The sequence below is a fragment of the Microcaecilia unicolor genome, chromosome 4 (assembly GCF_901765095.1).
Source record: "Microcaecilia unicolor chromosome 4, aMicUni1.1, whole genome shotgun sequence".
Lineage (NCBI taxonomy): Eukaryota > Metazoa > Chordata > Amphibia > Gymnophiona > Siphonopidae > Microcaecilia > Microcaecilia unicolor.
The window spans coordinates 177,839,032-177,852,510 of NC_044034.1; the positions used below are offsets into that span (position 1 = coordinate 177,839,032).

The window sequence follows — 13,479 nt, forward strand, 5'->3', positions numbered from 1 at the left end:
TAAATCCAGAGGTCAATATTCCATCCTCATTCTTCTTGATCTTTCCGCTGCTTTTGACACTGTCGATCACAGCATACTTCTCGATACCCTGTCCTCACTTGGATTCCAGGGCTCTGTCCTTTCCTGGTTCTCTTCCTACCTCTCCCTCCGCACCGTTAGTGTTCACTCTGGTGGATCCTCTTCTACTTCTATCCCTCTGCCTGTCGGCGTACCTCAGGGTTCTGTTCTTGGTCCCCTCCTCTTTTCTATCTACACTTCTTCCCTTGGTTCATTAATCTCATCCCACGGCTTTTCCTACCATCTCTATGCTGATGACTCCCAAATCTACCTTTCTACCCCTGATATCTCACCTTGCATCCAAACCAAAGTTTCAGCGTGCTTGTCTGACATTGCTGTCTGGATGTCTCAACGCCACCTGAAATTGAATATGACCAAAACCGAGCTTCTCATTTTCCCCCCCAAACCCACCTCCCCGCTCCCCCCGTTTCTATTTCTGTTGATGGCTCTCTCATTCTCCCTGTCTCCTCAGCTCGAAACCTTGGGGTCATCTTTGACTCTTCTCTCTCCTTCTCTGCTCATATCAAGCAGATTGCCAAGACCTGTCGTTTCTTTCTTTACAACATCCGTAAAATCTGCCCCTTTCTTTCCGAGCACTCTACCAAAACCCTCATCCACACCCTTGTCACCTCTCGTTTAGACTACTGCAATCTGCTTTTTGCTGGCCTCCCACTTAGTCACCTCTCCAGTCGGTTCAAAACTCTGCTGCCCGTCTCATCTTCCGCCAGGGTCGCTTTACTCATACTACCCCTCTCCTCAAGACCCTTCACTGGCTCCCTATCCGTTTTCGCATCCTGTTCAAACTTCTTCTACTAACCTATAAATGTACTCACTCTGCTGCTCCCCAGTATCTCTCCACACTCGTCCTTCCCTACACCCCTTCCCGTGCACTCCGCTCCATGGATAAATCCTTCTTATCTGTTCCCTTCTCCACTACTGCCAACTCCAGACTTCGCGCCTTCTGTCTCGCTGTACCCTATGCCTGGAATAAACTTCCTGAGCCCCTACGTCTTGCCCCATCCTTGGCCATCTTTAAATCTAGACTGAATGCCCACCTCTTTAACATTGCTTTTGACTCGTAACCACTTGTAACCACTCGCCTCCACCTACCCTCCTCTCTTCCTTCCCGTTCACATTAATTGATTTGATTTGCTTACTTTATTTATTTTTTGTCTATTAGATTGTAAGCTCTTTGAGCAGGGACTGTCTTTCTTCTATGTTTGTGCAGCGCTGCGTATGCCTTGTAGCGCTATAGAAATGCTAAATAGTAGTAGTAGTAGTAGTAGTAGTTGGCGGGCACCCCCCCCCAGGGCCGTCGCTCACTTTTATATTGGTGCCAAATGGCTGCCTGAGTTAATAGCTCCCACGCTTTCCTACGTTCAGTAGCAAAATCCGCCATGTGTCACCGGCTCCTCTTGGAGGCCTGGCAGATAAGTCTATGTGAGGATCCAGAATAGAATTGAAATCCCCTGTTAAAATCTTAAAAGCACCAGATAAAGAAGCAAGAAGAGAACAATGAATGAAAAAAGGGTTTTGGTGTGTTATTCTGTGCATAGATGGAGGCAATGGTAGCAGGAAGATAGTTACCCTTCAACAATGACATACCTGCTCTCAGGGTCACAAAATACCTTTTCCATTTGGAAATGCCACTGATTTGCCAATTAAGATGGCTATTCTTTCCGTCTGTGTACTTGATGAGACATAATAACATTGTCCCAGCCAGGATTGCTTCAATTTTTGATGATTATCACTTATCTTAGTTTCTTGAAAGTAGGCCACATCAGTCCTATGTCTTAATGTTTGAAAGATTTTTGGCCGCTTAATTGGGGAATTTATGCCCAATACATTCCAAGATACCACCCTTGTATTGCTAAAAGTCATATTTGAGATTAAGTATGGCCAGTTCGCAAGTTGTGTTGATGTTAAGTAACCCGATTTCCTGATGCGCTTGAATCCTTTTGTATTAATGGGGGTTAATATACCATTGAGCATATTGATCTGTTTGTTAAGGGTCATTCTAGACCCAACTTTAACTATGAAGTCTCATGTACACACAAAATGAATAGTGTAATTAAAAAAAAAATTGAAACAAGTTAGACGTTTGGAAGATAAGATAGCTCAAGAGCATTTTCAGTTAATTCAGTATGTGGTTATTCCCCATTTGTGTTCTTGCTTACCATAGCTTAGTCAAAGGACCCCTTAGTATGTACTCTTGTCTGTAGGGTTACCATATGGCTCCAGAAAAAGGAGGACGGATTGAGCCAGCCGGGTTTTACTTCCATTGCTTTCCATTGAAAGCAATGGAAGTAAAACCCGGCTGGCGCAATTGCTTTCAATGGAAAGCAATGGAAGTAAAACCCGGCTGACTCAATCCGTCCTCCTTTTTCTGGAGCCATATGGTAACCCTACTTGTCTGTATATGGTCTGTATCTTGGTTCCCCTCTTAGACAGATGTATGCCATCAGTACAATATAGCGCCCTGTTCCATGTATTCTCTAGCCTACAGTATGTCCATATACTCTTGAGCCATGTACTGAAGTATAATAATCAGATGTACTGTAGTATAATAATGAATCTGATGTATGAAAGAGTTTCTTTCAAGTTTGTTTTTGATCGCTAGCATCTTTTTTCCCAATTTTTTCCTGTATATTTAGAATCTGCACAATGAGTCTGTATTGAACTTTGCATTAAAATAAAATTCAGGCAAATGTGTGTTTCATATAATTTATAAAAATTATGTTGGCCTGATAGTGATCTTTTCTTTAAAAGTACTGAATGTGTGTGGTATTTATTTTTCATGTTCATTTTACCTATGCAATTTTGGTTTTCTATGATCGGATCCTTTGGGGAAATATGGCATCAACTAATGACCTTTAGCTGTGAAGAAAATTTACATGAACTAATAATCTTCAAGCAGTTTAACAGTTTTATTGTATTGTAATGTATTGTTGTTTTATTTATTTAGCTTTATGCGAGTACATACAGGCTTCTAAAGCCCAAGATGGTGTCGGCCGTTTCATATCAAGTGCAGCTGAAGGTAAAAGTACCAAACAAATCCAAATGAAACAGCAATACAACTTTCAGGTTCTTCTGATGCCCTTTTCTTACTTACTTTTTGTTGGCTTTGAACTTTTTAACTTTCCAGTTCCTCTTTCCACAGAATTGTCTTATAAAGCTGAATTTTTAGGAGGTGGTGGATGTCCGGATTGATTCCTAACTTCTCTACTTTAAAGAAATCCTGCGGAAAATAGATACAATATTCTTAAATTATATGTGTAGTTTTTGCTCTATATTTCAAGCTTTTTTCACTTTTGTCTGTCTGTGCTTTTCTTTTGCTATTAAAGAAATTCAGAGGTATAATTGGCTTTGTTTATCACTTATCACTAAAATACTAATTTCAGTGCTACAGCTAAGATAAATATCCAGGTTTTTATTCTTTAGATATAACAATTATTTTGTATCACTTTTATATAAAAATTCTGTAACCACTGAAGAAAGGCACATATAGATAATTGCATATGGTATTACCAGACATTAATCTTTTTTTTTTTTTTTGTGTATGTTCAACAAATTAACTGTTGCATTTATTTTTTCCCTCTCTGATGCAGTGTTTGTGCTTGATTTATGTTTTCACTTTTGCGCACTGATTTTTCAAAACTCTGGCCTTATCTGGAAAAAAGCTTGGCAAGAAAAATGAAATAATTGATTTTTGTACTTTTATTTTTCTTTCAGGAGAGAATTTTGAACAGACACCACTAAGACGTACCTTTAAGTCCAAAGTTCTTGCTCGTTACCCGGAGAATGTGGAGTGGAATCCTTTTGATCAGGATGCAGTGGGAATGGTTTGTACCACCTTTTCAATTCCCATGTCTAGAGTGATTAAGGGCTGGACTAAGATTTTTGTAATAGCTAAAACTTCAAATGAGTATAAATTGGATACAGCCAGCTAATCAAATCATGATCTCTTTAGGATACTGCAGTTGGTGAATAAAGGGATAAATGTAATAAACTGCTAGCTCTCAGCACAACAGTTTACTTCCAGTTTGTTCTGAGTTTCTGTGTGTGTGTGTGCTATACTTAATTACTTAATTTCAGTCTAATCAGGCTTCCACACACACGAATCAGTGCTAAATCTGAAGTAAACTGCTGTGCTAATTTAAGCACAATTGCTAAACAGCTGCATATGAAATTACTTTTGATGGAGCAAATTGTGCTAAAGATTAGCACAGGTTTATGCTTACTCAGTTTAGTGCCAAAGCTTTACTTCAGATTTGGAAGTGAAGTTTTTTTTTTGTTTTTTTTTTAATTTCTTGGCTTCAGTGGAAGTTAATGAGAGATCCCATGCTGCTTTTTTTTTTTAACTTGCAAGTTGTGGACCTTTGGAGATGGTGTTCTGGTTGGGGATCCACAGCCCCCAGGTGCCAATGCATCCCTAGAGAGCCTTCACACCATTGGCATCCACCCACCCTGATGCACCAGTACTAACTTGATCCCATGGAAGTGTTGGCTATCCCTTTCTTTGCACTTGCCACTGTACTGGAAAGTGATGGGAGTTTGGTTAATGTCAATGGTGTCAAGGTCCTTTCTGCCTCAGAGATCCCTGACCCAGAGAGTCTTTGTTAAAGCAAAGGTAAAATTAATTATTTTAACTTCAGAATTAGTCAAGTATATTTACTTTAACATATTTCATTTTTTCATAAAATAGTTTATTACATTGGAAGTAAAATTAGTGTGTAAGTTAAAGTGAAAGAATTCAGCATTAGATTTTTTTTAAAGCATACTCCCTAGTTCTGTAAACTTAGTGCATGAATATAAGAGCCATTTGTGTACTAAGATTATAGAATACTAGCACTTAAATGTGTGAATGTAGCATTCATGCTCATAAGTGATTGGTTGGGTGCTAAGCAGTATTCTACAAGTTAACTCACAAACTGCATACTGTGCAGCTATAAGGGGTGGGTTGGCATTCATGTGGATGGAGTATGGGCAGATTTTGCACTTTAGCACATAACTTATAGTATTCGATAAATTATGTGCTTTAGCCCAACACTAATGCACAAATATTTATGCCTGCCTTTTACATGATGTAAGTGATGGTACCTAAATGTTGGTGCATAAATGCCAGCTTATGCTGTATTCTATAACAGAATCTGGGTGCCCAGATTCTGTTAGATTCATGCTCAGTACCCAAATTTGGGTGAGACTTATAGAATTGTCTCCATAGTTTTTTAAATTTTTGCATATTTTCAGCCTCATGCATTTGAATTTTAGATATGTAGTTAATTATTCATAAATGTTTTTATTTTATAAAAATGTACATAAAATTGATTGGTTTAAGAATATTATTGATTATTTGTCTCAGCAGCATGGCATACCAGAGTAGGATATTCGTTATACCTGCCTCATTTCCTTTGTATAGTAGGTAAAAATGTTTCTCACAGTTAGGTCTATAGTTCTTAAAGTTTCCTCTTGTATCATTAAATTAATCTTAGTTCACTTTCACTTAGCAGTCCATTAGATATCTGCTTCATTAGCTTAAGTAAATGAATCTGGAGTTTCAGCACCTTAGGTAATGTTCCATCAGTTGAATAAAATAAGTGAGGTATTGCTTACAGATGGTTTCTAAAACACTTTTTAAAAATTGAAATTGCTAACATCGGGCATATTTTTATTTCCTTAGCATCCCTCCAGACTGGCCCAGAATGACTGTTGGGTTATGCACGCCTACCAGCAGGAGGAGACTGAAAAGACTGATTTCAAGGCACCCAATAAGAGCCGTGCTCAGCCCCTTGGAAACCTCAGTGTTCTCAGTCTCCAGCAAGTGGTGGATGTGGTGAGCCTTTGGTCTCAAAATATCTATTCTGTTTTTTCTTTTCCAATTTCTGATAGCTCAGGTAGAAGTAAATATTTCTTTTACTCGGACTAAAAAGATTGAAGTTTTCTTTTCTCTCTCATACATCTGTGTGCTGTTTTGGTTATCTGCTGGCAGAGGCTGAAGCATGCAGGGATTCTCTAATGCTTCGGGGGTGCTGCAATCGGGTGGCTGGGTCCCTTCCCCCTCTTATCCCCGATCTTTCCCTGTATGCCTGTGGGCTCAGGATGGACTGTGGTCTGTTGCTGGCCTCAGCCCCTTCGAGGGAAGGGAGTTTGCAGAGCTGCAGGGAACAGCAACTATGTTAAAAGAAAAAAAAAAAAAAGAATTCACAGTACTGTGCTGTTTGTTCAGCAGGCGGAATCAATGGCTATCTCCTTGCAGGGTCTTGGGCTTTGGGTTCATGTTGGGGACCCTCTTCCTTTCAGATAGGGTCCCCGGTGTTAGGTTTTTTTTTTCTAGTGGTGAGGTATTTACCACTGCCTGGGTTTGTTCTGGCATGGTATCGGTTCAGCTTGGAGCCATGGGGTTCCATTAAAAAAAAAAAAAAAAAAATAATAAAAAAAAAAAAAAGGAAGTAAGTGGACTTCTTGGTTTTGGGCAGTTTTTAGTGGTACCTGTTTTGAGTGTGGCGTTTTCAGCAGGAAACTCCACAGTTTTGTTTAGGTTTGTCGCTGCGGAGGAGCGGCCCAGACCTTCGTAGCAGCAGTCTGCTCTCATTCCGTCGGCCTCTCTGGCACTGCTATAAGGACTCCCCAGGTGGGGGAGAGAAGATTTCCTCTGCTTTTTGCGCCGCTAATGTGAAGGATGAACAGCCCTTGCAGAACAAGAGGTTTGAATGTGTGGGAGCAGACTGCGTTTTCTTTTCAGCTGCTTTATAGTGGAGGCAATGCAGGGCACAGACTTGTCAGAAGCGGGAGGCTCCTGTGCTATGTCCTGTGGTTCCCGGTGAGGGACGAATTTTGCATGTCGGCCAACCCCTTTCCTTACATCGAGGCCTCCAAATTCTAATACTATATAAATGCAATGCTTGTTATTTGCTATTATGTGTATTTTGCATTGACAGTTTCAACTCAAACCACTTTAGTGAGATCGTGGTTTCCAGTTTTGTTTTTCTCCATACCTTGTGTATCAGTAGCCTTTCCCCAGGCGTTGGCAGGAGATTTATAGATAGCATTTCGAACCAAAGCATTTTTGTGGACTCATGGTTTACTCTTGTTTCTCTCCATACTTGGTGTATTAGCAGCCTTTCCCCAGGTGCTGGCAGGGGATTTCTAGCTATCACAGCTTGCACATATTACCCTTTTAAATATTGATTCACTTTCCCTCGCTTGTTTATCATCTCTTTTCTCCTTTGTGACCTCATTTCTTTCAGCATTTAAAGCAGCTTGCTACTTTCTTGTTGTTCTTGTTCTCTGAGATCCTCTAAGTCTCAATGATGCAAAGGCTTGACAGTGCTTTTCTCAGCATGCTACCATGAGTCCCCACAGTCTTCTGTGATGGTTATTGCGTGTCATGAGGCCGGTTAGCTTTTCTGTATCTGTTCTTTCCCAAGAGTTCAGAGTCAAGGGGTTGCTTTCCTCCTGGGAACTCAGCTGCTTTCCCTCCAACAATTGTATAGCTACTTAGGGGTTGTCAGGACTGAGGGAGTTCCACCTAGCCTTCATACAGTGTTCCTTACTCCGTTTTGCTTCCCGTCTTGGCTGCTCAGTTGCCAGTGGGAGCTTCTGGAGCCAAATTTCTCTCTGCTGCTAGTTTCTTGCCTTGGTTCAGCTGGAATGGTGGTTGTGGTTCCAGGGTCGGAGTGGTTTGTCTGCAACAGTACACGTTTCGCCTCTTCGGGAACACGGTGGTGGTTGGTCAGGGTGGTCCCTTTGTGTCTATTCTCATCTTTTGAACAGCAGGCTCAGCTGTCGTGAGGGTCTGTTAGTCTTCCTCATGGGCCAGACAGATTCCTCTAGGTTTTGCTTTTTATTCCTTGCCTTCATTAGGCTGGAGGTTTTCTTGGGTGATGGAAAGGCACAGTTTCTGCATCTCATGTTTTCAGTTTGGTTTCGTGGGCCGTATTCGGTGGTTCTTTGAGTTCATAGTTCTTTCCGGGTCCGACGACTGTGTCCTGTACAGTTTTTTGATGCCTTTTGCCTTGTCTCTGATGGGCCCATTGTTCACACAGTGGCAGTTTTCTCCTGCAGGTTAGCTCAGATGCGTCTGTCAATTCTCTACTTCTTTGGCTTCTATCTTAGTTTGGGATGCCTCTGAGATCACTCTTATACCCATGGGCTTGTCTGCTGCCATTCTGCGGTGCCACGTATACTTGAGTGTTTTGGGTTGGGGGATTATCCTTGGTTTCCCTTTTAGTCAGGTGGCCACGCTGGCTTCTTTCAGGTTGCCCCTTGAGTGACTTATTGTGAATCTTTCTGAGGTTGTGTGGTTTGTGCAACGCTGTTCGCCTCTTTGTCTCCCGAGTGACTCTTTGTGCTTTCACTCTTAGTTTATTTTTGCTCTGCTGCTGCTTCTTCCTTTGCGCTCCTTTCTCTCCTCTCTTTTCAGAGTCCTTTCATAGCCGAGTTAGGGGGCCTAGATGGTCTCTCTCTCTCTGAGCAGGGCAGACTATATAGTAGCTGTTTCTTCGTGATAGGGGGAGAGTGATTACCACCGGAGGTATCTTTCGCATCCATTGTTCAGTGATTTTACAGGTCTTTTGCTTCTGTCTCATTGCACAGTTTCTCCACTTGTTCGGGAAGGGGTCAGGCCTCTGAATAAGGGGTGCGTTCTCTGGTGATTGAGACTGTTCTAGGCTTTGGTATTCTAATGCTCGGGTGTTCGGGACTGGACAGATGTATGTGTGTGTGTAAATATGTCTGTCTATATAGATATATATAGACATATAGACATAATATTTGCAAAGAGACAACTTGACTCAATTGCTACTATATGGTTGCACATAAGCACATTACTGATATTGCTGACTCAGTTTGGAGTAGTCAAAATTTTTGACAGTGGCCAGCAAGGTCTTTTGTTGGTGGCTGTATGAACCGACTGGCGCATAGATGTCTAGTTTCTGTCTTTTCTTTTGCTTTGCTATGTGAATACTGAGGTTTCCAGGGGGCTGAGCACGGCTCTTATTGACTGCCTCAAAATCAGTCTTCTCAGTGCCTACCTGCTGGTAGGCGTGCATAACCCAACAGTCATTCTGGCCTGCTCCGAAGGGACCAAAGGAAAGCAAATGAGCAGATAGGACCTAATTTATCCTTACTTTTTTTTTTTATTTGTGTACATGTGATAAAATATTAAATGCAACAATGTTACTGTTTACATGGAGAATTGGATATTTTTAACTTTATTTATAAAAGCACAAGCCCTTCTCTGAATTTTGTGAAGGACAACAAATAGTTAATTTGTATTTCCTCCTTCCTACTGCTTTCTGCTATAGCTATGTATGCCGAAAGGACTTTCTTTCAAGACTCAAGCAGACCCTCGAGAGCCTCAGTTTCATTCATTTTTAATTACACGTGAAGATGGTTCAAGGACATTTGGATTTTCTCTCACATTTTATGAAGAAGTTACTTGCAAGCAAATTTGTAGTGCAATGCAGATGTTATATCATATGCACAATGCTGAATATGATATTATTCATACTTCATTGACAAATAGCAAAGACAGTGATGGCAGCATAGAAGATTGCAGTGACACTCCTGTATCAAAACTGCAGCGTTTTAACTCGTATGACATTTCTAGAGACACCTTATATGTCTCAAAGTGTATTTGTTTAATTGCTCCGATGTCATTTATGAATGCTTGTAAGAAAGTACTTGAACAACTTCACCAAGCTGTCACATCTCCTCAGCCACCACCATTACCCTTGGAAAGTTATATCTACAATATTCTTTATGAAGTTCCTCTTCCTCCAGCAGGGAGATCTTTAAAGTTTTCAGGAGTGTATGGACCAATTATATGCCAGAGACCAAGCACCAGTGAATTGCCACTGTTCGACTTTCCAGGAAAAGAAGTTTTTGAACTACTTGGTGTGGAAAATGTGGTACAACTTTTCACGTGTGCTCTTCTAGAATTTCAAATACTACTTTATTCACAGCGTAAGTACATATTTTATTTTTCTCTCTTTATAAACATTGGAGATATTGGTCTCATCCTAAAATGCTGTAGTGAGCACACATAGAAATATTTTGACTCAGATCACTTGCTCTTTCTTTTGACCTGGCAATCCTGCTCATTTTTCTTACTATTTTAATCAGAAGCAGGCTGAGATCTAGCCCATGAGCCTTCATTTGCACTACCTGGGGAGTTCCCTCCCCCTCCCCAATTATATATTCCCTACTCTGGTTTCCCAAGAAAAATCCTGTCCTTCAGCAGAAGATGAATCCAGAGACTTGTGGGTTGTGACCATCTACTAATAGGTGGAGAGAGAGAGAACGCTGAACTTTCTTATAGGATGGAATGCTCCTTGGTCAGTCAGTTTTCTCTATCTCCTGCAGGCAGATGGACAGTCTCTTACAAGCTCTTGGTCTCATCTGATGGTGGCTCCTGTTCTGGGTCTCTCAGTTCAGTGGAGCTTTGGAGTGTACAGCTGAATGGTACTGGCTTTAGGGGGTACACCTGCTGATACCAGGTCCCTCTCCCACCCTTCTCCAGCCCTTCCTCCATTCTCCTTAATTGGAAAAAAAATTGGGGCATAATTCTTTAAAGCCCACAGCCTTGGCTGCAAGAGGCATACTGGTTTGGGCCAGTGTAAAGGGCTTAGTAGTGGAGAGGGTGTGTGTGCTTCCAGCAGCACTGAGTTTTTGATAGGCAGGACTCATGACGGCTGGCTCTCCCGGGGTGAGTGTATCTTTAAATCTTCTTTCAATTTCGGGTCAGTTGTGGCTTTACTTTTGTTTCTTTTCGATGGCTGCCGAAGTTGTCAAACGCTACTCGTGCTGTGGGAAGCAGAGAGCAGCATCAGGGCAGTGTTCGGGTGGCTGTACAGGCTTACCTCTGGCAGAGGGGGCCATGTTCGTGGAGGCCTCGTTAGTTTCCTGTGCTGGAGAGTCATGGGTTTATTCTCCTCATGGTGCTGAAAATGATCCGGTGGCCTTTTTATAGCAGCGTGATTTGGAATCAGCACTGTCGGCGGCTCCTTTACCCCGGCAGTCAGCCGCTCCGGGATTGGGGGTCTTCTGACCCCCCCCCCCCCCCCCCCCCCGAGTTCATTCTGCTATTCCATAATGCCTATATGTTGAAGAAGTCTGGTATGGGAATTGACATTTCCTTTTTAGCTCAGCCTTTAGAGATTTCTGGTTTGCTCCCTGCCTCACAGCCTCCACTTACGGACCCTGCCCCGAAGAAGAGACATTTGGACTCCAACTCAGAAGTAAGGGTCTATTGCTCCCTGTCTCCCTCTCATTCTGAGGGAGTCATTTCAGGGCAATCCCTTTCTGCACAGATGCAGGAGGAATTGGAGGAATATGATGATCTCACTGCGGTGCAGGTGTTTTTATAAGAAAGAGTTGGCTACCTTTATAACTAAGGCTCTCCAGGTTCTTAATATTTCTTCTTCTGATCCTGCTACACTTAACATCTTCTAATTCTAAAATGGCGAGCATTAGAACACCACCTAAGTGAGGCTGTGCAGAAAATTATCACTGCTCAGTGGGTCACCCCAGATGCTACCCTTTGGATGGTGAAGGCTATGTCATGTCTTTACCCTATTTCCATGCCTGAGTTGGAAAAGCTATATTTGCCTAAAGTGGCTTTGTTGGTGGCAGCAGTCTCCAAAAAGCCATGCTGCCTGTGGTGAGTTAAGATTTTACTTATTGTTCCAGAGTTGGTTAAATGCTGTTCCTATGGGAACCAGACAGCAGCATCAGGGCAGTGCACCATGTGTTAGGCCCTCTGAAAGGGCCTATTTAGTGTTCCCATATTCTCATATACCTTTCATTTAGAGAGCTTTGAGTCCACTCAGTTTTTTGACAGAGGGCAGTTAATTAAAAAAAAAAAAAAATCTTGAAAGTTTCCCCTCACTTCATTTGTGGACATTTCTTTTTGTTACCAGAACTCTATTTATATTGGTAGTACAGGTATTCCTTTTTTCAGCATCTTTACAAATGAGTTTAGTATCGACTCAAGCTTAGTGCTATTGGCTCCAGATTTCTGTGAGAAATTAAACATCTTGAGTTTTTTTTTTTCCTGAGGCCAATGCACTGTTCCCATGTCTCTCCTGGTCTCCATGTGATCGTCAGTGCTGCCATGGTAGGATTTTCTCCAGGTGCAGTTAACACTACACTACATTGGTAAAGGTTAGCTATGTTGCTTTTCCACAGAAGCTCTGCTCTCTGGTATTGCACCCTGATATTGGACAACTATTGCATACCAGCTCCAGCCACTAGTAGCTGTATGCTATATTGTCTCTAAATGCTTCTATTGCACTTTTTCATTAGTGGAAACTAGTGATATTACTGAGCTACTTCAGTGTAGAGAAGTCCAACCAGCTGAGAGTGAGCACAGAGATCCAGAACCGTCAATGGTACAAACAGCCATATTCTGCTACACCATTTAGCTCTGGCTCTCATCAACACTAGTTAGCTCCAATGCGCAGCCACACCAGCCAATTCTTAACAGTCTCAGCAAAAAGATGGCTCTGGCTTAGGCATTGGACACCTGATGTGTTTTTGTTTTTTTTAACTTTGAATTTTTATTGAAAAGCTCACAAACAATGGTAGTGATAACAAGTCTCAACCAGGATTAGATGCTCATAAGCAGACAGTTAATATTAATGTTATAAACCTTTCTTTTACAAAATATCACCCTCTATATCCCCCCTTTGTTACCCTAGGACCATATTCCCCATCCCCTTCCCACCCAATTTCTTCCCACCGCAACCCCTCTCTCCCGTTTGTCCTGCATTAATTATCCCTTAAGCTACTTCCAATATTCGGTCCAAATGTGTCCATTCTGTCGCCTCCTGGTTGAACTGCCCTGTTCTGCGATCTGTTAGTTTTTCTAGGTCTGCTACCACTTTGACCTTTGATTTCCAGCTTTGTATAGTGAGAGGCAATTAGAGTTTTTGCTGCAGCTAGGCACAGGCGTTTGATAGGTCGCTGCCATTTCAACCCTCTCCTGTTCCCCCATTCCAGGAGGCACCATTTGGGTTCGCAAGGGAACACATAGTCCAGAACTGTTGTTAGATCTTGCCAAAAAGTCTGCGGAGATGGACAAGTCCACCACACATGAAAAAAGGTACCAATATCCCTCCCACATCTCCAACATTGATCAGTTGAGCCTGGAAACATGGTCTTCACCCGATCAGGTGTATAGTACCACCTGCTTAATAACTTATACGCATTCTTGTTTATTAACACGCATATAGAAGCTTTTTTTCACCTCTAAACATATAGCTTTCCATTCTGCCATGCTCAACACACATTCCAAGTCCTTTTCCCATGCCAGCAATTAGGGTAGTTTATCAAAGTCGTGCCCCCTAAGGTGACAATACAGCATGGATATTGTCTTCCCCATCTTATCTATAGAGCCCCATAGGTTCTCCAGATGCTCCT

General features: G+C 41.9%; 1 protein-coding gene across 1 annotated transcript in view; it reads left to right on the top strand.

The window, feature by feature from the left end:
• The window catches only part of DENND5A (DENN domain containing 5A), a 315,605-nt gene that overhangs the window by 16,201 nt on the left and 285,925 nt on the right, over window positions 1–13,479 (top strand). The window contains exons 2-4 of the mRNA XM_030201008.1: window positions 3,023–3,094; window positions 3,790–3,899; window positions 9,363–10,023. Of these exons, the coding sequence (XP_030056868.1) occupies window positions 3,023–3,094; window positions 3,790–3,899; window positions 9,363–10,023 (843 nt within the window). The remainder of the gene's footprint in view (window positions 1–3,022; window positions 3,095–3,789; window positions 3,900–9,362; window positions 10,024–13,479) is intronic.